Below are 27080 nucleotides of genomic sequence, written 5' to 3'. Positions count from 1 at the left end.
ATGGCCCCCACTAAATCGTTAGAAGCGGCCTTTAGGATAGCTTTTCTCCGTTGCGGAGAGGCTTGAACTAAAAGTTTTAAAAGGGCTAGGTTCCGCTTTAAGCGAGCAGACATGATCTCTGGGACACACACAAAACAAATATGTGGTGGAGAATATATATTCACTTCTTTTTATGGAGGGGTTGTGTTTTTTCACAATATACAGTGGTCCATTCTGGTGGAAAGATGTTTGTCCTCAATCTGTAACGCTCAGGGGTCGTAGCATTTAAATCCACGATGAGATATCCATATGGCTTTCTGGTGGCATCCTCAAAGGCTTCTAAAAAGAAGCGTGACTTACCGGGGTACATCTGTCTGGCTAAAATAGCGATTTGCAACTTGTCTCTAGGATTCTTAAAGAGCACCATATATTTGGTATTTAAGGCTATAGTTCTGCTTGTTTTGCCTTGACAGAAGACATTTTGTACAATATATATAATACTCAGATTTCTGTGATGCACGTATTGTGTGAAGGCTTTCTCGATTTCGTCACTTTTACAAGCAGAAGCCATCAAATCGTCTATAATAACCATATTTATTTTATTGGTTGGAAACAGTTGATCATCATTAAAAGTATCAGGCAAAGAATCCATAAAGGTAATAAAAGGATATTTACACAGCATTTCTTTATACAAAGGTTGCCAGCAACTATAACACCATACAATATTATCAGGCATGTCAGTCAACACACGTCCAGCGTGATCTAGCAGGTTTTTAACAAAGAAGCTTTTGCCGCTATTTGACGGTCCGGCTAAAATACACGAAAATGGGTGCCTCCAGCGCACATCCACAAATTCAGTATCCATAAGGCAGCGTATTAAAACCCTCTTTTATCACCCTTTTATCGTATACGACCCTTTGTGTTTTCTTAAGTAGGCCGGTCTCTATCGCCCAGGTCTTTTTGTTTCTAATGATCCCAGATTGTTGTACCTGTATCTTTTTAGGACTCTTGTCCACGGCGTCAGTTTTATAGTCAAAGACGAGGTCTTTCAAATTAGTGAAATTGATCTTTTTACAATTTTCTACATTTAACGTAAACCCCTTCACTTTCATACAGGTCTTTCCGCTGGATAGTTTGTAGCCATATGTTTTGGGCCCAGCCGATACAAACTCTGTGATATGCTCGTCTGCGGGTATCTCGCTCGTCAACTGTCCTAAATAATCTCCCAAAGGGGGATCGCTGGCACCCTCACGACTCACAAATATCACAGAATCTGTATCGTGGTACAGACAACGTTCTTGCAAACTGTCAAGCAGTTTGTACAGTTCTAAACGAGCATAAGCAGTTGTGAAACAGGCAATGAAGATGTTTGTATTACCTGACAATATGCTGCGGTCTTTTGAATGCTTCCATGTCACACAGGCTGTTTCATCATCAATAAAATCGCATGATGAAACATCATATTCGGGTGAAAACAAATACTTATACAGATCGTCAGGATCTCTCACAATACTTGTAACAGGTAGGTTTGTTCTTTGACCAAACTTCCCCCACAAAGAGTTTAAGAAAAGCTTGGCAATTTGACGCTTTGCGGGGTTTATACTAACCTGTTCAGGCCTTAAAACTACACCTTCTTTTTTGTAAAAATCAGATATATACATGTTTTGTTTTTCTACATCGGTACACCACTGAGGGTAACCAGAGGCCTCCTGTTTTTGACGGAGATGCATTTTTATGTATTCAGAAAACAGGCTGACAGATTTACATTCAAAGTGCCATATTTCACATATTTCAGCAACCACATACCCTTTTGCAACAGCCTCATTCATCTCCACAGTGCACCAAGTCCCTACGAGGGCTCTCTCCTCATCCGTGTGGTTGCACATATCCTGCAGACTGTTGTCAGCGCATGTGCGGCACAGTGGGAACAAGAGCTTACCGCTTACACGGACCGGTAATACTGGGAAAAAGATCTTTCGTGGTGGATACACTTTGGCTTTAACAAGCCCAAAATAGTCTGAGAGGGGTCCAAAGCTGTCATAAATGATTTGCGGGTGACCAACAGGGTATTCCTTGGTTTTATTGACAAAGGGGTAGAGGCTGGTAAAATCATAGTAATGTATTTTTTCATCAGCCCTGGCTTTATAGTACAAACATGTAGCATTGGTTCTACCACCAAAGAGGGCATCTCTGGGTACTAGCTGCTGCGGCAGGCCTGATTTAACCAGAAAGTCTGCACAATCCCTGATATTTTCTTTCACCATTCTCTTCCATTCGTGTTCCCACAAGCTTATGACCTTAAACCCTCTTCTTTTCAGGAAATCTGCTTTGATTTGTGTTTTGTAATTGAGAAAACCAAAGGTTGTAGCCGTTAAGGGGTTCTGGTCTTTATCGTTATAACAGCTCGGACAACCGTGGAAAAAACAGCCGTTAAATTCAAAAGCTGTTGGTACCCCATCAATAAGTGCATAACCGTCAAGAAAATAGGGACCCACCTGCTTTTCACCCCCCTTTAGAGCATGGGTGATCTGTATTTGCTCTGTGGCCTCTGTATACATCAGCCACTGTATAGAGGGTGTTGAATATCTCTTTGTGTGTCTGTGATAGTTGTCTGGAGGGACGAGTGCCACGGTCTTGGGTTCTAAGAACATAAACCTGTACATAGCCATGCACACAGATGCCAGTGTTATATATTGGAAGGGGTCTATACACCTTTTCACAGTTTTAGATCCACCATCCTGCTCTACAACCACCTCTCTCTCTGTCAAAGCCATGATTTCATTTCTGTATAAGACACAAGCTTGCCTCAGAATGTTCACATCCTGTTGGCAATAATAGGCCAGCTCCTTTTGTAAATCAAAGGTGTTATTTTGATTGTCCCTGTACCATTTTAAAAACTCCTCTCTTTCTCCAGACATCATATACCCATCTCCATAATACTCAACACCGGGCATAGGTCCCACATAATTTTGATTAACCCTGGTGTTAAAAAAATGCGGGAAATAACCCTTACAGCCTTGAAACCCCAGGGCTTGCGGAAGCTTGCTAAGCTTCATGGGCAGGAAATTTAAAGAGTCTTTAAACCGTATACCCAGGGGTTCTATCGTGATTTCTAAGAGCTTAGCACCCTGAGCTAACAAGCGCACATCCATCTTTTCCTTTAGCAGCTCTCTAACTACAAAATAACCATCATAGCCTTTAGAATTATGCGCTATGAAGGTGTATCCTTTGAACTTTTTGTCACAAAAAATCTTAACAAACTTAGAAATACTCTCAAGACCTTTGAACTCCCAGTTTCTTGTGTTGTTTAAATCTGTTGCATATATATAATTTGGAACGTGAAAGCCTGTTTCCTGAACACATTCACAATCATAAAATATATATTTTTCAGATATTTGTGCATGATCAATAGGGGGCATAAAACACAAATGCTTGTCACCAGCGATCAAGGGCTCAGAACAAAGCTTACATTGTCTGACCCGGCATTTATGTTTTTTATCAACATACGATTCACATTTTTCGCACAGTATTTTAAGCAAACACTCAACTTCTTTTTTTAAAGCCAGAACTGTATGCCTTTCTAAACACTCTTGAGAACGACAATACAGCCTGCATTTCGGACATCTCTGTTGTACCCCGATATTGTCTACACACATTGCTGTTAAACAGAGACGGCACCATAATGTACAATTATGATCGTGACTATATGGTTTCTGGCAAAAATGACAGAAGTTTCGCTCCCCATAGAGCTTTTTTACATCTAAGATTCCATAAAAATGGTCATCATGTAGCAATATAAATACAGTTTTCTGGAATTCAGGTCTGTCCTTTGTCTTAAAACACCACCATTGTTTTGTATAAAGCACAACTCTTATGTTTATACCCAAATGTTGTTCAAATGTTGAGACATCATCTAGCATGACCTTTTTATGTTCTGACCACCCTAGCTCTGTGTGCAGTTTTTTAGCACGGTCTAATAGCTCTGCATCTGTGAGCTTTGTTGGTGACATGAGCGCTGTAACACTACCTGCAAAACAGAGCTTATTATCTATGTTGTTCAAGTCTATTAAATGCCTTCTCTTTTTATGTATGATTTGACTGTACAGAATAGACCTTAAAACCCTTCGTGACCCGCCCCCTCTGTTCCTTATAACAAGAATGACTATGCGGAATGTCTCACCAAACTGTATCTCTCTATAACTCTGCAGGAGTTTACTAACTTGATCTAAGAAATCATCAGCGTTCAAATCCTGAGGGTTTAACTTTCCCGAATACAAAGAATTATGAAAACCTGTAGAATGTAAATGAATCTGTATATAATCATGGGGGGACACGTTATGGCTTATTTCATTTAGAACATGCTGTATGCCTTGTCTCACAACATTTTGCGCATCTATGAAAGAATCTATTCTATCTAAATTAATAAAACGAAATTCCTCTGAATAAAGCACGCCATTAAATTTTTCTAAATCACGGTTCCACCTTCTCACAAATTGCACAAAATTAACCGGTTCATTTTCTACAGCTGCATTTTCAGAGGTCTCTGGTATACAATTATTTACCAACCCCCCTGAAACATTGTCATCGGTACAATTATCTAAGAACATGCTTTCACATTCTTTCTCTACTTCCTCCCTGTGCACAGGTCTGTTGCTGTCTCTCTCATCTTTTCTTTCGGAAATAGGCTTTTTTGCAGTCTTTTCACGGTCTAAAATTAAAAATAATAATAATTAACACGGGTGGGCTCATACTTTTTTTTTGCAATATTTTAAGAAGAATTTTTCTTAAAACTATAACAGTATAGATTCTTACTTTTTTGTTTATCTCTCGGTTTTTTGTACGGTCTTTCGTCAGATTTCTTTGGCATATGCTGCTCATGGTCTGTTATGTAAAAAACAAAAAAAATGGTAATACCTTTTCTTTTACACAGTTGTGAACTAATTGTTGTTTTACCCGTACAGATATAAAAAAATACTTCTTACCTTCAACTGCATCTTCAGACTCCTTTCTCTTTCTTTTGGAAATAGTTTTGTTTGCACCATTTTCACATTCTAAAAATTACAAAATAAAATAAAAAAAGCACAGGGTCACACACACTTTTGATGTCTTTGTAAATAGATCTCTGCTTCGTTGACTGTTATGAAGGAAAAAAAGAGAGACATTTGGGAGGGTCATAGATATTAAGGAAAACCTGTTTCTCACCATTATTTGCATTGCTGTCAGAAATGCCTTGTTGATCAATTTTTTTTTTGTCTAAGGCATTACTGCAGCCAGGATGTTCTTCTTCTTCTATGTTCAAATGTGTGTCTGATTTTGCAATATTTTCCTGTTCTAATGATAAAACAGACAAACACTGTTTTTACTACTGTTTTTTTAAAAATCATATCTAAAAATATACATTAAAACTATTAACTCACCTTTCAATTTCCTTTGTTTTCTGCGTTTAGTAAGTGACATTTTATTAATAAACACAGGCTTCTGCCTTTCTTTGTTTGAAGAATCCATTTCTGTTTCAAACTCCAGACTGCTGAATCTTTTCTGGTCACCGGCTATACCCTTTTATCACCAGCATTAGGTGGGGCGTAACCACCAACAAACCTCAAAAACCTGTGTATTGAAACCAAAAAAAAAAAAAGCTACCTGGCCTCTCTGTCATGTGATGGACATCTTATAGAATAAGATTGTTCTCTTGCTTGGGTTATCATTTACAGGGCTTTTTGAATGTATTATCAATATCTCTTTAGATCTGAAGCCCATTCACAAAACTATAGTATGTTGAACCTTTTTTTTTTTTTTTTTTTGTGATTTAATGTTTTGCTGACCATTGTTTTTTCCCTGATTAGATTATGTGCCCCAGACAGCTATCCGCACCTACCTCATTACAATATACATCCCCCCCCTTTTGTTCATGAAAGGTAGTGTGTTACCAACGCCCTCTTAGGTCTTGGGGCACTTTACAAAATAAAAATTGGTCTCTCTTGAATGTCTTGTCATTCTGGTCTTTTTTTTTCCCTTCCAAACATTGTCTCATTCTGATTAGATTAACCATTTACAGATCTTGGATCCAGACAACTTCCCCCCCCCACACACACACATAGCTCATAGCAATATACATTCCTTAGTTAATGAAATAGTTGCTGTATCAAACATTTTACAGCCTGTGCATTGATATCAAAGAGACTTAATAAAACCATAAGATATCCCCCTAAAAACTTCCATATCACCTTAAAGCACAATTGACACATTTTGTTAATTCTGATATATTTATTAGTTGTTTTTATTAACTAATTTATACACATGGTAAAATTTGTTAAAATATTACAAAGTATTTCATTGTCAATACATACTTCTGAAATACAGACAAGAAAAAACAAAGACTGCTTTATTATACATTTTTAAAAAAGGACTGGTGTTTTCTACCATAGATGATGGCATTTATATATTTTATCATTAAAATCTCATCTGTAGGTTTAAGCAAACTGTTTAGTTTTTGAACAGGATTTTCAGCAGTTTTCACACTGTGTATAAGATATATGATCAGATTCATATCGTCATTGTTTAGGCTTAATACACCTCGTTTATATGCAGCTAGTACCACAAGATTCAAAACACGTTCTAGGCACAACCTGTTACAAGCGGTCCTTAATTGTTCCTGTGTGTCAGAGGCAGTCCAATAAACGCAACTATGATCATCCTGACTCGGATCATCGAGAACACAGCCTTCGCAATTTTCATACCGTATGCCAGACAGACATTTTTTAAGAATACTATAGACAGCCACCCTTACGATCGATCTAAATGTTGTTTTTCGAAAAACTCCATGCACAGGTGGTGGTTTTGGGAATCCTATATAGCTCCACCAGCTGAAATCGTGCACATCTTCAGGATTGTTGTTTTTTTTTTGATCACATGTATCTGGTTCTTTTATATTTGGACAGAAGCAGCAAATACAGTTCATTTTGATACCTGGTGTGTCTCCATATTCTTCTGTTTGTAAAGATCCTTCATTTTCCTATAAAACATAATGTAAAACATTAAATTAAAACCTCTTCTAAACAAACTCTCTATTATAGATAGCTCCCAAACACGCCACCCCTAAAATGCATCATTAGAAGGAAAGAGATTTTTTTCTTACCTTACACTCAAGCTTTTCCAACAAATAATCTGCTTCGGCATCCAGAGCAGCTTTGTGCAGCTCTAAATCTTCAGAATCTAAAGCATTTTCATTGATCAAGTTTGGATCCTGCGAATCAAAAAGCTTTTGCCCCAACGGAAGTTCATCAAAATCTGGGTCAGTGCTTCCTCCTTCTTCTTCTGCCCTCCGCTTTCGCTTGTGGCTCCTCTTTAGTTTTGGCTGTTGAACGATTTTCATTTCAAGACGCTTAGGTGTTTCATATACGGCCATTTTCAGGAACAATTACAACAACTCTGCTTGAAGATTGTTCTCACGTGATCACTATCACATGATTATTTCTATATCCGGTCTTGCAAGTTTGGGCGTGTCTAACAGAGAGGGGAGGAGGGAAGGGTTGTGGGGGAGAATACAGAAGTCTGTTTTTTTAAAACAAAACTCCACATCTGACACTATGGTTTTATTTCTTTTAAATCGTACCCTAGCAGGTTTGTGTAAAGAATAAGCATCTTGTTCTGTAAGCCAATCAATCACTTGTTTCTTGGTCACAGACGGCATACATGCTTTAGCTGCCTGCAAAAGAGGTGTTATACCGCCAAAACTGCCGGTATTTCCTGGCTCATTATAAATTTTCTTTAAGATCCGCTGGTGCATTCTTGTTTTTTTATATGGCTGTAAAATACAGAAGTCTGTTTTTTTTAAAACAAAACTAAAGCCTTGTGTTTCACCATTGCAAACCTACACCCCCCACTGCTTTCAATTATCCTCTGCTCAGATTTAGGTCTGGGGGAAGGTCGGATTGAGGCAGAGGGTGCGGAGGGAAGGGGTGTAATTGGATTCTCCGTCTCTGTGTACAGAATGAGTCACAGTTTCCTGCCTGCTCGCTGGTAACTTTTTTTATTGGGGCATGCCTATCTACAGCAAGGGCTTGGAGGGGTGGGCTTGGGCTTCTGGTGACATCACTGGGGGGTTTGGCTTGGGGGTTTGAGTGACAGCGTACCCTTTATACTCCCCGGTCCCTAGTCTTTTGGAAAAAAAAAAACCTGTCTTTTGCAAAGTTTGATCCTGCAGTTCATACAATTCACCACCGGTAGCTTCAATCACTTGTTTTAAAAAAAAAACCAAATCCTTGTCAACAGAACGAGCCACTGTTTTTCTGCCTCCTATCAGCTTGTATTTTGTTTGGTTTTTTAAAAACAGAGTGGCTAGAAAAAAAGCATATTTCCTGCAGTTTTCCTGCCTCCTAAAAGCATACTACCGGCTCCGACATCATTAAAAGGCATCAGGAGGTTCTAGGAGCGCATATTTCGGGACTTTTGTATTGTACTTCCGGTGAAATCATCAAAAACAGCCAGAGTCCATTAATACTGACATCATTAAAAAAGCGACAGGACCCTTTCTGATGACGTTTTAGGGGGTGTGTTTTTGGGGGGCGGTGTGGGGTGGACTTCCGGTGATGTCATACCCGCTACGTCACAGGGGGGTGTGGCTTGGGGTTGGGGTGTGGGCGGGGTCATCCGTGACATCGTGGGGGGGGGGCGGTTTGGGGTGGGAGGGGCTCCCCATTCACTTCTATTGGGAGGGGAGGAGCATCGATGGGGTCTGGGCGGGGTCTGGGGCGGGGGCCAGGGCGGAAGGGGTGGGGCCGGGGCAGAAGGGGTGGGACTTGGGGCGGAAGGGGTGGGTCTTGGGGCGTGGTCGAGGGCGGGATGAGGCGGGAGGGGGCGTGGCTACGCCCCCATTCACTTCTATGGGGAGTGGGCGGGGCTTGGACCGGAAGTGAACACTGATTGGCTGCGGAAGGGGTGGGGCCTGTGGCGGAAGGGGTGTGGCCGGGGGCGTGGTCGAGGGCGGGAGGAGGCGGGAGGGGGCGTGGCTACGCCCCCATTCACTTCTATGGGGAGTGGGCGGGGCGTGGGCGGGGCTTAGACCGGAAGTGAACGCTGATTGGCTGCTGTCATCCTTATCTCACCTGTCAATCAGTTTGATTGATCGTGTACCCATTATACTACTCATGGCTATTCGGTCAAGCATTCCCTTAACTTACTTAGTCTTCCACAGCTCCCATAGACTGTTTTCATACTGTTGACGTCCAGAACCTATGCTCATGTTTTTACTCATAAGAAATTTCTCCCTCCTTCCCCCCTCCACGAACAACCTTCCTTCCCCTTCCCCCCCCCCATTAGCAAACCTCCCTCCCCATGCGCTAGTCTCGCTCTAATAGTGCATACTGCTACTGTTCCTTGTTATGTTATATTATCCAAGTTGTTCACTCCCTTGTTCATTGTAAGACATATGTTGTCATTGTTTTCTACTTGTTATAATGTAAACCGGAGTGATAAGTAATTCTGTTACCTGAACTTCGGTATAAAAAAAGTTATAAATAAATAAATAAAATAAATCCCATGCATCTGGACTGGTCTGGCTGGATGAAGAGGAAGGAGAAATGTAATTCTTACCTGATCATTTCCTTTTCTTGAGTCCTGTCAGACCATTCCCCTGTTCTGCCACTTGTATTCTTCTGATTCATTTTCAGAATAACCTCTTGTATGTGCTATAGCGTGATGGATATTAAGGTGACATTCCTTATGAAGGAATGCAGAATGTCTGTTTCGTGGCTTGTTTTCTGTTTGATCTCCCTTGGAAGCCCTCTGTTTTTATCATAAGGGATAAGGGCAAGGTTTAGTGTATTAAAAACCTTTATCTTAGCTTGTTGTATAGAACATTGGCAGGCTGAGGTCAGCACAGGAGCCTATGTAGGGTGATATCAGCAAGACTGTTAGACTCTGTCTCCATCTGTTGGTTGAGAGGCATAAGCCTTGCATCTGGAGTGGTCTGGCTGGTCTCAAGGAAAGGAAATTATCATGTAAGAATTACTTTCTCCTTTGCCAGTGTTAGAATTGTGTGTGTGTGTACTTGGCAAATAGACTTTGATTAATTCTGTAAGCTAGTAAAAGTTAATATTTGTCAGTATTAGAATTGTGAGTTTGAAAAGAGCACTTACTTGATCCAAAGAGGGAAGAGTAATGGTTCCTGGTCAACTAGTCACTGATTTGATTCCTACCCCAGTCACATTTTTTTGATATATAGACTATTACCCCACAGAGAGGTCCATATTCAAAAGCATTTAGCTGGATAACTCAGAAGCTGGTTAGAATTTAGCTGGCTAAATTAGGGGTGTTCTGGGAGTAGTTGAGTTCCCCGACTGTTATTCAGCTAACTCCAGTATTCAAGAGTTAGCTGGCTAACTTAGCCTGCTAAGTCTGGTTAGGCCGCAGAGCTTTCCTAAAATTAGCTGGATAACTTTAAGATAGCTGGCTATATTCAACAGAGCAGCTGCACTATTGAATAGACTTCCAAATTTAGCCAGATAAGTTTATCTGGCTAACTTTGCTATCTGGACAGTTGACTGAATATATTGTAGACCTCCTAGTAATCAAATTTAAAAACCATAGATTTAAGACACCTAATAAAACATTTAAAGCCCTCGTTAAATTTAATGACCCTTGAATTGATATATACCCACTCCTTAATCAGCTTTTACGACTTTAGCTATTCAACAAATTAAGATGCAGACAAAAGCTAAGCAGCAAGATGGGTGCTATCCAATTTTTGCACCAAGTGATGCATATATGATTATTTAACTGTTGGTGACAGATTGTATGTGTGTACCTGCTGAAAAGAGCCCCAGACTGTCAGAACAAGCCCAATTTTGGAAGGCCAGATTGGCAGAATTGAAGGAGCTGAGTCAGACAGAGACATAATAGAGCTGTCCCAACTCCAGTCTAGCAGCCCTTGTGCTGCTTTGGAGGAGCAAGGAGACCATCACCTTGCTGTGATAGGAAATAATCTCGTAGCTAGGACCTGCCCTCTAGGGGATGCATTCTCGTACTAAGGATATGTCTCTAGAGGTCTGTGCCCAGGAGGAAAGGGTTAGGACATCTGTTGTAATCGGTAGTACAATCATTAGGAAAGTAGATAACTGAGTGGCTGGTGGGCATAAGGATCACTTGGTTACATGTCTGCCTGATGCAAAGGCAGTGGAATTCACCGCCACCAAATAAGATTTTAGAGAGTACTGGGGAAGAGCAGACTGTCTGGTACATATGGGGGTACCATTGACATAGGAAGGTGCAGGTGGGATAAATTTAGGCTCAGGTAAGAAATTGAAGTCCAAAATTTCCAAGGCTGCATTCTCAGAAATACTTCCCATTCCATGCACAGGATCCCAAAGGCAGGCTGAGCTCCAGACTCTCAGTATGTGGATGGTGCCGAGAAGAGGGTTTTAGATTTTCTAGAAACTGGGGAACATTCTAGGGAAGGGAGAGTGAAGTCCACCTTAACCAGGCTACTGGCTCAAATGTTTAAAAAGAAGCAAGAGCAGCTTTTTTAATTAAAACATGGGAAAAAGCAGACAGTCGCTCAGCAGCGCATGGTTCGGAAGGAGATATCTGGCAAACCAAGTAAGTTAGAATGTCCTGATAGAGAGGTGGTTGTAAAAGCTGAACAAGCCCAGATGTATTTAAATACAGAGTATGCAGATAAAAATGACTCCAAACTGCCTGTATCATCTGATAATAAGCAGGTTGTGGCTACATATAAAAATAGAAATACGAATAAACCTGCTTTAAACATCTATATCCAAATGCCAGAAGTTTGAAAAATAAAAACTGTAGAGCTAGAATATATGGTACTAAAGGAAGATATAGTCATGAAAGGGATCTCGGAAACCTGGTGGAAGGAGAATAACCAATGGGACACTGATATCAGGGTACAAATTATATCAACAGGACAGATAAAACTGGTGGAGGAGTGGCGGCACTATAATGTTAACGATGGCATAGAAACAAGCAGGATAAAAGTTTTGCAGGAAACAAACTTCACTCTGGAATCCTCAAGGATAGAAATTCCAAAGGTAAAAGGGAAGCATACAACATTGAAGATATAATACTGCCTTCCAGGCTAGGATGAGGAAAGGCTGTAAAATAACTGACTAGTAAAATGAGCAATACAACAATAGGAGTCCTCAATTACCCAAGTATCTATTTGGGTAAATGTCACATCAGGACATTCAGGGGAGGTAAAAGTTCCCAGATGTCATCAATGACTGCTTCAGGCAGCAGCTGGTCATGGAAGCAACGCGAAGAGGACCTATATTAGATCTGGTTTTCATTGAAACGCAAGACCCTAGTACAAGAGATAAAAGGTGATAGATCCAATTGGAAAGCGTGATCATAATGTAATTAAATTTGATACAATCACTGGAGGGAGAATTCTAAGGAAAACTAGTGCAGTAGTATTTAACTATAAAATGGAGACTATGATAAACTGAGGAAATTTGTTGGAAAAATTCAAAAAGAGAAATTCACAAGGTTAAAAACTGAGATGACTTGAAAGGTTTGTCTTTGCAAGAAAATGTCATGCTTAAATGGATTGAGGATTCTGTACCTACTAAAGATATGTGGACACACATTATGCTAGAGATTTTCCAAATGAAGAAACTTGAATTATGACGCATGTCTCCACAGGAATTTGATAAATTAATGCATTACAAACTGGTTAAAAGACAGGAAACAGAGTAAGATTAAATGGACAATTTTCTCAGTGGAGGGGAGTGGGCAGTGGAGTGCCTCAGGGATCTGTACTTGGATCCATGCTTTTCAATATATTTATAAATGATCTGGAAAAGAATACGATAAATGAGGTAATCAAATTTGCAGATGATACAAAATTATTCAGAATAGTTAAATCACAAGCTGATTTGATAAATTGCAGGAGGACCTTGAGAGACTGAAAAATTGGGCATCCGAATGGCAGATGAATTTTAATGCGGATAAGTGCAAGGTGATGCATATAGAGAAAAATAACCCATGCTATAGTTACACAATGTTAGGTTCCATATTAGGAGCTACCACTCAGGAAAGAGATCTAGGCGTCATAGTGGATAATACATTGAAATCATTGGCTCAGTGTGCTGCGGCAGTCAAAAAAGCAAACAATGTTAGGAATTATTAGGAAGTGAATGGTGAATAAAACTTAAAATGTCATAATGCCTCTGTATCGATGGTGAGACTGCACCTTGAATACTGTGTACAATTCTTGTCGCCGCATCTCAAAAAAGATATAGTTAAGATGGAGAAGGTACAGAGAAGGGTGACCAAAATGATAAAGGGGATGGAACAGCTCCCCTATGAGGAAATCCTAAAGAGGTTAGGTCTCTTCAGCTTGGAGAAGAGACGGCTGAGGGAGGATATGATAGAGGTGTTTAAAATCATGAGAGGTCTAGAACAGGTAAATATGAATCGGTTATTTACTCTTTCGGATAATAGAAGGACTAGGGGGCACTCCCTGAAGTTAGCATGTAGCACATTTAAAACTAATCAGAGAAAGTTCTTTTTCACTCAAACACAATTAAACTCTGGAATTTGTTGCCAGGGGATGTGGTTAGTGCAGTTAGTGTAGCTGGGTTTAAAAAAGGTTTGGATAAGTTCTTGGAGGAAAAGTCCATTACCTGCTATTAATCAAGTTGACTTAGAAAATAGCCATTGCTATTACTAGCATGGGATATACTTAGTTTTTGGATACTTGCCAGGTACTTATAGCCTGGATTGGTCACTGTTGGAAACAGGATGCTGGGTTTGATGGACCCTTGGTCTGTCCCAGTACCCCATGTTCTTATGATGTAGTGTGTTCCTTCGTGTTTTCCTATCAGATTTGACTGCTACATTTGACTGGTTATGTAAAAAACATGGATGGACACACAGGTGAGAATGGTTGTGTAATATTTGGTATGCTTGATGTGTATATGTTGGATGCATGTAGATATTAAGGGAAAAATTGAAAACAAACAAGAAGAAGGTTGATGCATTTATTTCTTTGATTACATTCATCTTTCTGTTATTTTGAGGAAATATTGCTGGATATGTATATGCTATGGCATAGTGGTAGAAATATGCTAATGTCATTTCCATATCTGCTGTTGTAGCATTTTGAAAATTGTTTATATGCCTCTATATTACTCTTTGTTTCTGTACTTTTTTGTTTCAATAAAAAAAAGTATGTTTAAAAAAAAGACGGCATAGATATTATTTAAAATTACCATCCTTGAGACACAGATACAATGTATTCCATGCATTAAAATGGTTAAAGGAAAACCAACTGACTGCTGGCATGATTTAATAGTGAGGTGAAAGAGGCAAATAAATCCAAAAAAGGTATCTTTCAAGAAATGGAAAGCAGATTCAAATAAGGAAAATAGGAAGGAGCCATAAGCACTAGATGTAAAAACAAAACAAAAAAAAAACAAAAACTAAGCAGACTAAGAGAGAATTTGAAAAGAAGCTTGCCAGATAGGTAAAAATAATTAACAAAAACTTCTTCCGATTTAGGCATGATCCGTGGTGACATCATCTGGTGGTACTGAATGAATTCAATTCTCCAAGTAGTGGAGCTTTGAGCTCTGCTGAGCATGAGTGGGAGTTAATATGCCAGCTTTGCCTCAACCTCCTCGATGGTATTTTGTCCGAGCTAAAGCATTGATTGTATCTTTCCTCAAACTTTTTAATTTTTTCATGCTGATTGAAAATTCTTTCACTTTCTCTTTGCCTCACTGCCTCTGTAGCCAAACACAATTTGCTTGCTACTAAAATTTAAAAACAAAAAGGAAAAGTCTCCAGTCACATACCATGTGGCATCCTTTGGAACCTGATGTCCACCAAAAAGAATCCTAGAAGTCCACAATGAGTGGATTCAAATGGTATAGCTGGGGTTAGGTAATGCTCACTACAAATGGTCACGACCTCTGTTATTGTTACCTGGGTCCAGATCATGATCAACCCAACTGCCTAGCCTACAGTTGGATGTCCCTGCAGTCTCAACAATCTAGGGCAACAAAGATAGAGGAGCTATGCCAGTCCCACAGAGACCATAGCAAGTCCTCTTCCAGGAGTGCTTATTTGTCTGCCTCCTGTTGTAGTAAGATCAGTGACTGCTGTTCTAAAACACACCCTTCAACCCAGCCGACCACTTCAGGGCTAGAAGGCAGACATGTCAAAAACGAAGCAGCTGGAAGAACAGCTCTCTGCATTGAAGAAGCATCGGGATGCATTAAAGGTGTTGATGCATGAAACATTGATGCCACAGCAGAAGAAATCGTTGATGCATCGAAGCATGTTGCATCGCACTCTACCGATTCATCGAAGCACCCAATGCACAGTGTGTCAGTGACCAAAGCATTGATGCATTGGAGTGCCTGACACACAACCATTTATAACCTGGATCGCGAAAGCACTCGCATGTCACATCAAGACATTCTTGTGGTGCATCTGCATCATCGTCAACATACTCGCATGATATATCCATCAATGCACTGTTGTCGATACAAAAGAATTTTGTATTGACCCTCCTCAACTCATTCTGCTTTCTCTTCCCACCACAGTTCCAAATCGTCCAAGAAGCAGAAGCATCTTGCAGCACCACTTCTTTCTATGGAGTCTCAGAAACACCAGGCCATAAGACTGGAGGAACCTGAGATGCTGAGGGCAGCATTGCCTGTGCACCTCTATACCCAGAGTCCATTTCATCCAGAAGACTCGCTCCATCTTCCACCACCCAATACTAGAGTGCTACCTGTCTCTCAACATCTTGCTAAAGGACTTAATTTGAGACCCTTGATTCTGTCTGTTCTATCATTCTTCTCCTATCGAACAGACCACCTGTGGTGCAATCAGAACATATCTTAGTTCCAGAGCAAGACATTCCCTCTCCGACAGCAATTGCTCTCTTGAGCAATTTGCTGACCATAGTAAAGGGGATTCATCACAACTTTCTGAGAAAAGGTGATAGACCCACATTCACCACTGTCTCCATATTCAGCCTTACAGTTCCTGTCATTTGTGACACAGTCTCCACTGGCCATGGTCTCAGGAGCTACTTCGCTACCTACCCCTTCCATCTCGTCACAAGCGTCTGATTCTTCCCATTTGGAAAACAGGTCTCTGCTTCCCTCTTCACCAATTCAGCCTTGCTATTCGCCATTATCTCCTAGGTCACCTTCTCCTTAATCATCAAGCGAGCTGCCTCCAGGGGAGTCCCCAAGTAGCTCCACAAGTATCCTGTCAGACCCACCATCACTTCTTCCGGATGATACTTCTCCATCAGAAGATCTCTCATTCATTGAAAAGATGGGAAAGGTTCTTAATGTACACATACAAAAAGATACAAATCCTCGATTGGAAGTCATGGGCCTACTAAAGATCCTAGTCATCCCCTTGGAGCCAGTAGCTCTGCCAACTCATGCTATTCTTGATAACCTATAGATGAAGATGTGGCACCACAGCTGCCAGAAAATTGGATCTAAAATTTAGAATGCAGTAGTCTCCTGGATAAGATGTAGTCCAGCTCCTTTATCAAGCTGGAGTGATTTAAGGCTAAAAAAAACAAGATTACTGTCTAACTCTCCACTTGGCAATATCCATCTCTTCTTGGATAACTTTGGCAAAAAAGTGTTTCAAGGCACAACTTCTGGCATTGTGTATAGTGCACCATCAATTCTACATGATCCAGTACTTACATAACTGTATTCAGGATCTCAAACCATTCGTTTGCTTGGATTCTAGAGATTTGTTTTCTCCTCAGCCTCAGGGTTTAGAAGACGTACTTCAACATCTACTTGTCTGTGACTCCTTTGACACCTTGGCCTTTAGCTAGTTTTTCATGAACGTCTTCACAAATGGTACTTACCCACGGCCAGTCAATATGTCGTGCATCAATGGAGGAAGCTAATCTACCTTGTCTAAGGGGCATTCTCTTTAAAGAAGAGCTGTGTGAGACCGTCTCCCAGATTAAAGAACAAAACGAACAAAACGTAAAGGTTCAGTCTTTCTACTATGGCAGATCCTCAACCCTTGCACAGGAAGCCTTTCTACTCCTACAAAAAGCCATACTACCCTAGACATGGTTATTGCCCATTCCAGCACTATCGCCTTCCACCTCTTCCTGCTCAAAGGCAGCAGACCCAGCAACTTCTGGCTATGTCTTGCCAAAGAGAATGTCGCCAGCCAAAATCAACTCAGCAGGGTCAACCAAAATTTGCTCCCAGTTTTTGATCTCCCCTGTTCTGGAGACCCTTGACAATGGGTCCTCATAGTCCAAGATGGCTACTGATTGTATTTCTCCTAGTTGCCGATTCTGCCTCATTTCAACTTTTCTCTGGTAGATCCTATGCATCTACCTCAAGTTCTTTCAGAGGTATAGTTCCTTCTTCAACAGAGAGCTATCAAGTGAGTACCATCCTCAAAACTCAACGGCTTCTATTCCCATTACTTTTTAATACTGAAGAAGACAGGAAGCTTAAGGTTTGTCCTGGACCTCCACCACTTGAACACCTGTCTGCATTGGGGGAGAAATTCAAGATGATTCCCTCAGTACCATTTTGCCCTTCATTCAATAAGGATAATGAATGTGCTCCCTAATCTTAAAGGATGCATATGCACCCACATTTCAATCCACCCTACTTTCTGGCGCTACCTTCACTTCAATACCAATACAAGGTACTCCCATTTGATCTCTCTGCTGCCTCCAGAATTTTCACCAAGTGCCTTGCAGTGGTAGCATCACCTCAGATGACAGGGAATCCAAGTCTTCCCATATTTAGATAAATGGCTTACAATAGCATCTTCTCACAGCAGGGTCCTACATCTACCCTGCCATAGATGATTGAGCTTCTCCAGAACCATTTTCAGGTCAACTTTGAGAAATCCAATCTTGTCCTATCTCAGCATATTCAGTTTATAGGAGCCATGACAGAGTGTACCTATCTTCCAACCAAGCACACCTACTACATCTCCAAGTCAGGATCCTTCTGTCGACTCCATTCTCCACAGCATGACAAGTCCTAGTAGTCCTTGGCCACATGGCAATGATACATGTGGTTCTATTAACACATTTGCACAAATGCTGTTTCCAGTGAGGATTAAGAAACCAATGGGAGCTACTGCTTCAGCCATTACATACAGTTGTCAGAATTATACCGGAAATGCAGAAAGAGGTGGCTGCATCCCCCACGTACTCACAAGCATAGCTCTACTCCAGCCTCATCCCTATCATATAACACTCCTGACTGCCTTGACTATTGGATGGGGCACGTACAGTCAGCCCTGCCATGCCCAAGGCACCTGGTCTCACCAGGAACACTTGCTACAAATCAGTCTCCTCAAACTCTGAGCCATCAAAATGTGCTCATAACGTTCACACACTTACATAGAGGGAAAAGTATTCTGATTCAAACAATCAGGTGGTTATGTTTTATGTGAACAAACAGGTGAGCATAGGCGTTTGGACATTGTGTCAAGAAATGCTCCAGATCTGGCAATGGACAATTGACCAACAGGTGACACTTCGAACCACATATCTCCCCGAACTATCTTACATGCTAGTGGATCGTATCAGAATGGATGGCTATGTTCATGCAAATGGAATGGATGGACTATATTGCTGGTAATCGTAATGGAGACAAGCAATATGAGGGATGTTGGCAGGTGTTTTTTGCAATCTTACCCATGGAAACACAATCTGGTTTGCTGGAAATAGGATATACTGTGTCATGGCATTAATTCCCTGGTCGCGGGGGAAGGTGGGGCCTACTGACGTTGCGAACGTGGAGGATGGATGGAGGTATGTCTGGAGGAACTGGGATGAATGTGATGATGGAGGTTTGGGGTTGGTAGACTGCATGAAAGCCTACTGACTGAGGTGATGGGGGGGGGGGGGGGAATAAAGGAGATAAAAGAAAAACAAGAGTAGCGAGAATTGCACTGCATTTGTTTCAATGAGGGCCAGATTTTAAAAGGGTTGTGCGCATAAGTTATGCGCGTAACCCTTAAAAAAAAAAAAAAAAACCCTGCGCACGCCGAGCCTATTTTGCATAGGCTCGGCGGCGTGCGCAAGTCCCAGGGCTTGCAAAAAGGGGCGGTCGGGGCGTGTCCAGGGGGCGTGGTGTCGGCTTGGGGGTGTGTTCGGGGGCGTGGCCGAGTGCCCCGACACAGCGGCCTGTGTCGGGGTCAGCCGCGCCAGCAGACAGCCGGTGCGCATAAGTTACGACTGCCCGGAGGCAGGCGTAACTTCGTGGATAAAGGTTAGTAGGGGGATTTAGGTAGGGCTGGGGGGTGGGTTAGATAGGGGAAGGGAGGGGAAGGTGGGAGGAGGCGGAAGGAAAGTTCCCTCCGAGGCCGCTCTGATTTTGGAGCAGCCTTGGAGGGAATAGGCAGCGCGCACAGGGCTCGGCGCGCGCAAGTTGCACAAATGTGCACCCTCTTGCGCGCGCCGACCCCGGATTTTATAAGATACACGCGGCTATGCGCATATCTTATAAAATCAGGTGTACTTTTGTTTGTGCCTGGTGCGCGAACAAAAGTATGCGCGCGCGCTGTTTTTTAAAATGTACCCCTGAATGTTTACCACTTTTTGGTATTAAGTGTACACACGGTTACTGCAGTAGAATGCCATGTTGACATTCAATGTACAATACTGTTATTTGGTGTATGGCTGCATATTCTTGCTGCTAATAATAAAAATTATTTTGGAAAAAAAAGGGTCTTTCATCCACATGAGTGGTCGCTCAAAAACTCCCTAGCAGTCTCTAGATGCACAGAGAGGACAAGGAAATAGCAGACACACTAAATGAATTCTTTGCTTAGTCTTTACTGAGGAGGATGTCAGGGTCAATCCTACACCAGAAATATTTTTTGATAGGGATGACCAACTAAATAAAATTACTGCAAAACTGGAAAATGTAATAAATCAGATTGACAGACTAAAGAATAACAAATCACTAGGACCCAGATAGTATTCACTCTTGAGTTCTGAAGGAACTAAAACATAAAATTATGGACTTTTTTTTTAAACCATGGTAGCTGAAAACTAGAGAGTAACCAATGTGGTGCCAGTTTTTAAAATTGGTTCCAGGTGTGATATGAGAAATTATAAACTGAGCCTGATGTCAATGCTGGGCAAAATGGTAGAAGTTCTTAAAAGTAAAATTACTGACCACATAGACATGATTTAATGGGGAAAAACAAATGTTTTTTGCAAAGGGAAGTCTTGCCTTATTAATGTACTAGATTATTTTGAAGGTGTAAATAAAAATGAGGATAAAGGTGAACTGAATAGGTATAGGTTTGGGTTTTTTTTTTAATTTTCAGTATGCATTTGACAAAGTCCCTCATGAGAGATGACTCAGGAAATTGTGAGGTCATGGGATTGGAGGCAGTGAACTGTTGTGGATTGAAAACTGAATAAAAAACAAACAAACCAGGAAACAGAGGGTAGAACTAAATGATCAGTTTTTCAAATGGAAAAAGGGCATTAGTGAAGTGCCATGGAGTCTGTACTAAGACCTGTGCTATTTTGCATATTTATAAATGATCTGAAGAAAAGAATGAGTGAGGTGATCAAATTTGCAAATGAGAGAAACTAGTTTTGAGTCATTTAAAATGGGAGCTGATTGTGAGGAATTGCAGAAGGACCTTTGTGAGAGTAGGAGACTGGGCATCTAAATGGCCAAATGCAATATAGACAAGTACAATGTAAAGCATGAAGGGAAAAATAATCCCAACTATGGGTATATGATGCTGGATTCTGTGTTGGGAGTCACCTCCCAGGAAAAGAACCTCTGAGGTCTTGCGGACAGTGCTTTGAAATATTTGGCTTAGTGTGCTGAAGCAGTCAAAAAGGCAAATAAAAATGTTAGGGATTATTTGGAAAGGAACAGAGAACAAAACTGAGAATATCATAATGCCTTTGTATAGATCCATAATGTGACTGCACCTTGAATAAAGTGTGCAGTTCTGGTTGTTCCATCTCAAAAAAGACACAGTGAACATAGAAAAGGTACAGAAAAGGGCAACATAAATGATAAAGGGGATGGAAAAGCTGCCTTATGAAGGAAGGCTAAACAGACTAGGGCTCTAGTTTGGAAAAGAGATGACTGTGAAGGGGATAAGATTGAGATTTATAAAATCAGGAGCAAGGTGGAACGGATAAATAGGGAACAGTTATTTACCCTTTCCACATAGTACTAGGACTAGAGAATACTCCATGAAACTAATAACTGGAAAATTTTAAAACAAGGAAGTGCACAATAAATTTATGAAATCTGTTGCCAGAGGATATTGGTCAAGGAAATTAACTTGGAAAAACCAGTGCTTATCCCTGGGAGTGAGATACAAGAAATAGATCCACAACTGGGGAACTGCCAGGTATTTGTGACCCAGACTGGCCACTGCCTGAGACAGGATGCTGGGCTTGATGGACTTTGCACTAAGATGGCATCCAGATATATCATGTAGACTCCAGCATATTACCATGAGGTACCTTTTGTATTATAGCCCAAAAGATTATAACTATAAAGAATGTAGTTTAAAAAAAAAAAGTGATGGGTATCAGATGCCTTATGTGCCTACTGCATTCTGACAGTGTCCCAACTAAGTCTGAAGATGTTTCTTAAGTTAAAAAGCTGAAACCAGAGTAGGATATAAATCCCACATTTTCCTGGCACAGCTGTGCACCTATGTCTGAAAAAATAGCATGATGTGTCATGCCTCATTAAAAGCTAAGATTGAAGAAAATCACTTCAAAGGGAAAAATAGCGAAGGCCAGAATATTTGTGTGTTGGGCCTTTCTGAAGAGCATTGAGGATCATGCCTAAAACAGCAACACATATTCTGCTAGTTTTGTTGCATATACCATTCACATCTGAAAATAATTTGCTTAATAGTTTCAAGTAGATAGATAACTTGCAGTATTTACATGTTTGTGCTGCAGGCCTGACTCTGAGGGTCTGCCCCCTGGATTTATTTAATTTCATTTGATTTTCCACTTTTTACATTATGAAGCTTAAGGCGGTTTACATATCACAAAATCAAAAGAATGCATGAATTTAAAAATAATGCACTGTCAGATCAGACATGGCAAAAGCTTTAGGCCATTTTAGGTATCTGCTGTATTCTTTCAGTCCTAAATTAATATGCAAAATAATATTTCACAGAATAAAGGAAAATTCATCAATTGGAAATTCTTTTACTATGACAAACATGACTTGTATGTATTGTAGGATTTACATTTTATTTTACTGTATATGATATGGGAGGCTTACATGAACTGTAATTTTCTGTGGATAGCTGCCTCAATTTACACTAAGGATACTAGATTTTCTTATGTTGCATTTCTTTGTCTTTTTACCCCAGGATCTAAGCTGGTCCCTTTCTGGAGCTGGCTGCAGATGGGCAGGGACCTTCTTTTTATACGACTGCGGTACTTGACTGGCGCCTGGAAACTTGAAACGAAAGAAAAAAAGAGTTGAATTGTTGGCCATCACCTACCCCATTCATAGACGCATCTGAGCAAAACTACTGTTAGCAAGTGAAGTGTGAAGGGAAACGCAAGTGACTGGAGTCTGTGCCCTTGGTGGTTTTCATGTACTGCATTGTTTGGCCTTTTCTTTCTCTGTAAAATGGACGGGAGTAAAACTTTTCTGTTCCTCTTGCTTTCACAGTCTGGGAACAATATCAACCCAAAAGCTTTTAACATCTGGATGTACGTTTTCTGTCTTTGTTGCCTGTGGCAATTTCTTTTCCTTCTGCAGTCAGTTGCATACATTCCTTCAGGTAACTCTGATTGCGCCAGAAATCTGGACTGTGTGTCATGTCCTGGTGCAGCAGTGAAGCCTGATGGGGGTCGGTATGGGTCTTCTACAATTACATATCTGTGAGGTGTTAAGCCAGAGCCCAAGGGACTGCCATTATTTGAGAAGCCTATGGCTCCTTTTCAGGAAGGGGCATGCAAATTAACTTGGTCATTAACCAAATGTATGTAGATGTACATCATGAAAATGCATTGTGGCGTTGCTAAGATCCAGGTCTGTCTGGTGGTGTCGAGAACCAGATTTGAGAACTGCTGCAGTAAAGCAACAGTAGATAGCTACAGGAGCCTTAATACATGTTTTAAACACACTTTTAAAAAAAGTACCTGGCTGTGCCTGCAAGTTATTCAGATATTCAGAGGGATAGCTATGCTAGTCTGGTGTAGCAAAATGACACAAGGTGGGTGGCACCCGTCTTGGCATTTGTACAAGTTCAGAAATCAAAGTATTCAGTTGCACTTTTTTGATTATTTTGATTTCAGGATATCGCACCATAGTGTGATTGTTATCCTGATTATAATTGTAAATGTCCCCTTTTTTTTTTTTAAAGCTTCCATACAGTATATGGAAGAACAATAAACAAAAATTAATGAAGCTAGCACATTCATAATTTTGGCTATTTAAAGTTCTTTAAAAGATGAATAATATATATTTTATTTCAAAAATAAAGTACTTGAAAACTATTTCGGAAGGGATTAATGGTGAAGCACTGGAAGTTTTGTGCTTACACACAAAAGTTACTGTTACATTTTATAGCAAAAATGAATTCATTGTGCATTTAATTACCTGGAAAAAAAAGTAATTTATTACAGTACCTAATTACTTAAATGCTAACTAGTACAGTTCTTCTCAAACTTGTCTATTAAGCTAGCAGCCAGTCAGGATACTCATAATGAATATGCATGAGATGTATTTGCATATATTAGGTCTCTGATGTTTGCAAATGGATTTCATGCATATTCATTATGGGTATCCTGAAAATCTGACTGGTTATGAGGCCACTAGGTCAAATTTGAGAAGCCCTGCATTAGTGACTTATAAATAAAGTTTCCAACTTGCTCCTTTTCTGCTGGTCAGGCTGATCCAGTCCTGATTTTACCCTATTGCATGCATGGACTTGTATTTCTGATTCTCCTAAAAAAACAAAAAAACCAAGAATACAAATCCATACTTTAGGTGTAAAACCAGTAATGGATCAGCCTGACTAGCATAAATGGAGTCAGTTGGCAACCCTACTTAGTAAGCTATCACTTTATTATACTAACCTAACTACTGTGGGTCTGTGGTGTTAAGAGATTGCTAGGGCACCATTTTCTGTCTCTATTCTGACAGGTTCCATAGGCAAACAAACCAGTGATAAGGATCTATAATCATCCGGATAGACCAGTCCAGACGCGTTGGTTTATATGACCCTGCCAACAGAAGGAGACATAGAAGCACACTTTTTCAGTGACTTCATCACTACTATTATGGATAGTATAGGCTAGGCATTTGTAGTTACTGTTTGGGGAGGTTTGGGAAAAGTTGGTCAAGGATCTGGCAAAGTCTAAACCAGAGTCTCCCAGAGGTTAGTCCACTCAGCCTTCCAATTTAGAAGAGTCACAATCACTTCAGGGATGCCAAGCACTTCAGACCAGCGAAGCACTTGTCACAGATGAGCAGTTTCAAAAGAAGAATTGGCTATTTAAGGAAGCTAGAAAGACAAAGAATGACCATGCTGTGTCCTCTGGACAGGCATAACTTTCGGGATAGAGGTAGGGGGGAGGTTTAGATAGGGCCGGGGGGGGGTGGGTTAGGGAGGGGAAGGTGAGGGGAGGGCGAAGGAAAGTTCCTTCTGAGGCCGCTCCGATTTCGGAGCGGCTTCGGAGGGAACGGAGGCAGGCTGCGCGGCTCGGCGCGCGCGGGCTGCCAATTTTGGGCAGCCTTGCGCGCGCCAACCCCGGATTTTAATGGATACGCGCAGCTACGCGCGTATCTATTGAAATCCCGCGTACTTTTGTTCGCGTCTGGTGTGCAAACAAAAGTACGCGTGTGCACAGATTTATAAAATCTGCCCCCTAGTTAAACACATTTGTTCTCCCTTTAGAGCTCTAATTTTGCTTTGAGGGTTTAATCTTATTCTTAATGATCGTATGGGTTCTCCCTTCAAGCTTCTCTAAAGGATCTCATTGGAGATGGTTATTCTAATGTTATTTTCAGTGAGGTGGCTTTCCTGCTGTAATGCTTAGTGAATAAATGTAAAGAAAACCAACTGACTGCCTTACAATTGATCTCTGGAGCCATAATTGTAGATTCTGCCCAGGGGGGTGCATGAGCCTTCATTGAATAAACACAAAGAATCTCTGGAGCAAAAAAGGAACCTTACCTGGGTTACTACTTGTCTTATGCCTTCTTTCTTACCCAGGTTCATATCACTCCTTTATTTAATGCTTTCTGTCCCAGGATTCAAAAAAAGGGGAATGTTATACAAAGGCTACATTTCTCTGCTTCTTGGATATTTGGCAAATTCTTCTCATACACATCTGATGTCTGATTCTTTAGTAAGATCTGGAGGCTGTTTGTCTTGTCCTCATAAGGGAGATGTGGATTCAAGATCATTATTGTCTAGGTGGATCAAAGACAATCATCATTGTCTAGGTGGATGCAGCTCCAGATATTTTTTGTGCTTACTCAATGAGGGCTCAGGATCTACAGTGATGTCTCCAGAGGTCAGTTTAAGTCAATCACTTGGTTTTCTTACATTTATTCACTAAGAATTGCAGCAGGGGTGACCAAATCTGGTCCTCACATGCCACAAACAGGCCAGGTTTTCAGGATATACACAATGAAGATGCATGAAATAGATTTGCATGAACTACCACCATTATATGCAAGTCTATCTCATGTATATTCATTGTCGATATCCTGAAAACCTTGTGGCTATTGAAGACTTTAGTTGGCCACCCCTGCATTACAATTTAAATGTACAAGCTAAGGGAGATGCAGCATTCAGGGCAGGCATCATAAAGCAGTTCTGTCTTCCACCTGTGCTAGAAGAAGCTTGGGTACTTCCCATGTGTCTGGATTGGTCTACCTGGAAAAGGAAAGTAAAATTCTTACCTGTTAATTTCCTTTCTTTGAATACTGCTAGACCAGTCCAGACCCTTCCAAGGAAGGGCGGTGGCTGTGATCATGTGTCCATGAATAGATGCACCTCAGGTGCCAATAGAAGGTTTGCCTTCTTTCCTTAGGGGGACAATCTGTGGGTATACCGTCTTCTTTCTGTTTACTATTTATCCTATGTTTTTCTATTGGAATTCCAAGAGGGGATTCCTGTTGGAGGATTTTCCTCCTGTTTCAAAGATATTTTTGTATTTTTCTTTTTTTTTGGGGGGGGGGGGGGGAAGTTTCCTCTTTTTCAATTGCTGTGACATAAGGATACTGGCAAGTACCCAGTCTGCACCACTCTTAATTAGGATGATGTCACTGAAAAAGTGTCATCCCCTGTCTCCATCTGCTGGCAGAGTGGTATAAAACAATGAATCCAGGCTGGTCTAGCAGGATTCAAGGACAGGAAATGAACAGGCAAGACTAAAGTTCTCCATCTTATCACTCACTTAAAAAAAAATAATAAATTACTGAGGTCAGTGCACATCTGTATTCTACAGTCTTTGTCAACAGCCTGCCAAATGCTCTCTTTTTTTTCTTTTTTTAAGTTTGCACATGGTATTGGGAATAATACGGAGCTACTGTATTCCGCTTGGAAATTACTTTTAAGTACCCAAAAGCTTTAATGTGTTTGAATTTTTCTGGACTTTGGTATATTCTTCAGATTGGATATCTAACCTGTTTGTGTTTCTTTTGTAAAGTAATTTGCTTCTCTTCTTTTTCTTCCTTAGCCAGTCAGCTGTTGACATTCCTATGCAATCTGCTGTTTGCTAGATTTTTTTTCTTCTTTCTAAAAGGAGTTCCAGAAATTGTACACATTTACAATAAGTGTGCTTTCTTTGTAGCCAAGATGAATTTGCAAGTTCAAAGAGATGTCTGGTTTAATAATTTCAGTTTCTGAGCACTCTGTAAGTTAAGAAGCTTGAGGTAGTTTTTGTAGGGAGAAGAGATGAGTCTGCACAGTGGGAAAACAAACTGAGATCATGGCCAAGGAATTGTGCTCCTGGCTCTGAGATGTGGGGTTAGATTTCAGGAGCAAGATTCATTATGGATTCTTTATAGTCTTTGATGGATTTCTAAACCAAGAATTAATTAAAAATATACTTTTGTATCCTAAAGGTAAAT

General features: G+C 40.7%; 1 protein-coding gene across 1 annotated transcript in view; it reads left to right on the top strand.

Moving 5' to 3' along the window:
* Positions 1-24580, top strand: part of ALG5 (ALG5 dolichyl-phosphate beta-glucosyltransferase) — a 104094-nt gene extending 79514 nt beyond the window's left edge. Inside the window, exon 10 of the mRNA XM_029602729.1 lies at positions 22354-24580. Within this exon, the coding sequence (XP_029458589.1) occupies positions 22354-22469 (116 nt within the window). The 3' untranslated portion in view covers positions 22470-24580. The remainder of the gene's footprint in view (positions 1-22353) is intronic.
* Positions 24581-27080: the final 2500 nt, after the last annotated feature.

Source organism: Rhinatrema bivittatum, chromosome 5 (assembly GCF_901001135.1).
Source record: "Rhinatrema bivittatum chromosome 5, aRhiBiv1.1, whole genome shotgun sequence".
In the NCBI taxonomy this organism is placed as follows: Eukaryota; Metazoa; Chordata; class Amphibia; order Gymnophiona; family Rhinatrematidae; genus Rhinatrema; species Rhinatrema bivittatum.
The sequence above is the reverse complement of the archived record's forward strand: the minus strand, read 5'-3'. Positions and strand labels throughout refer to the sequence as shown.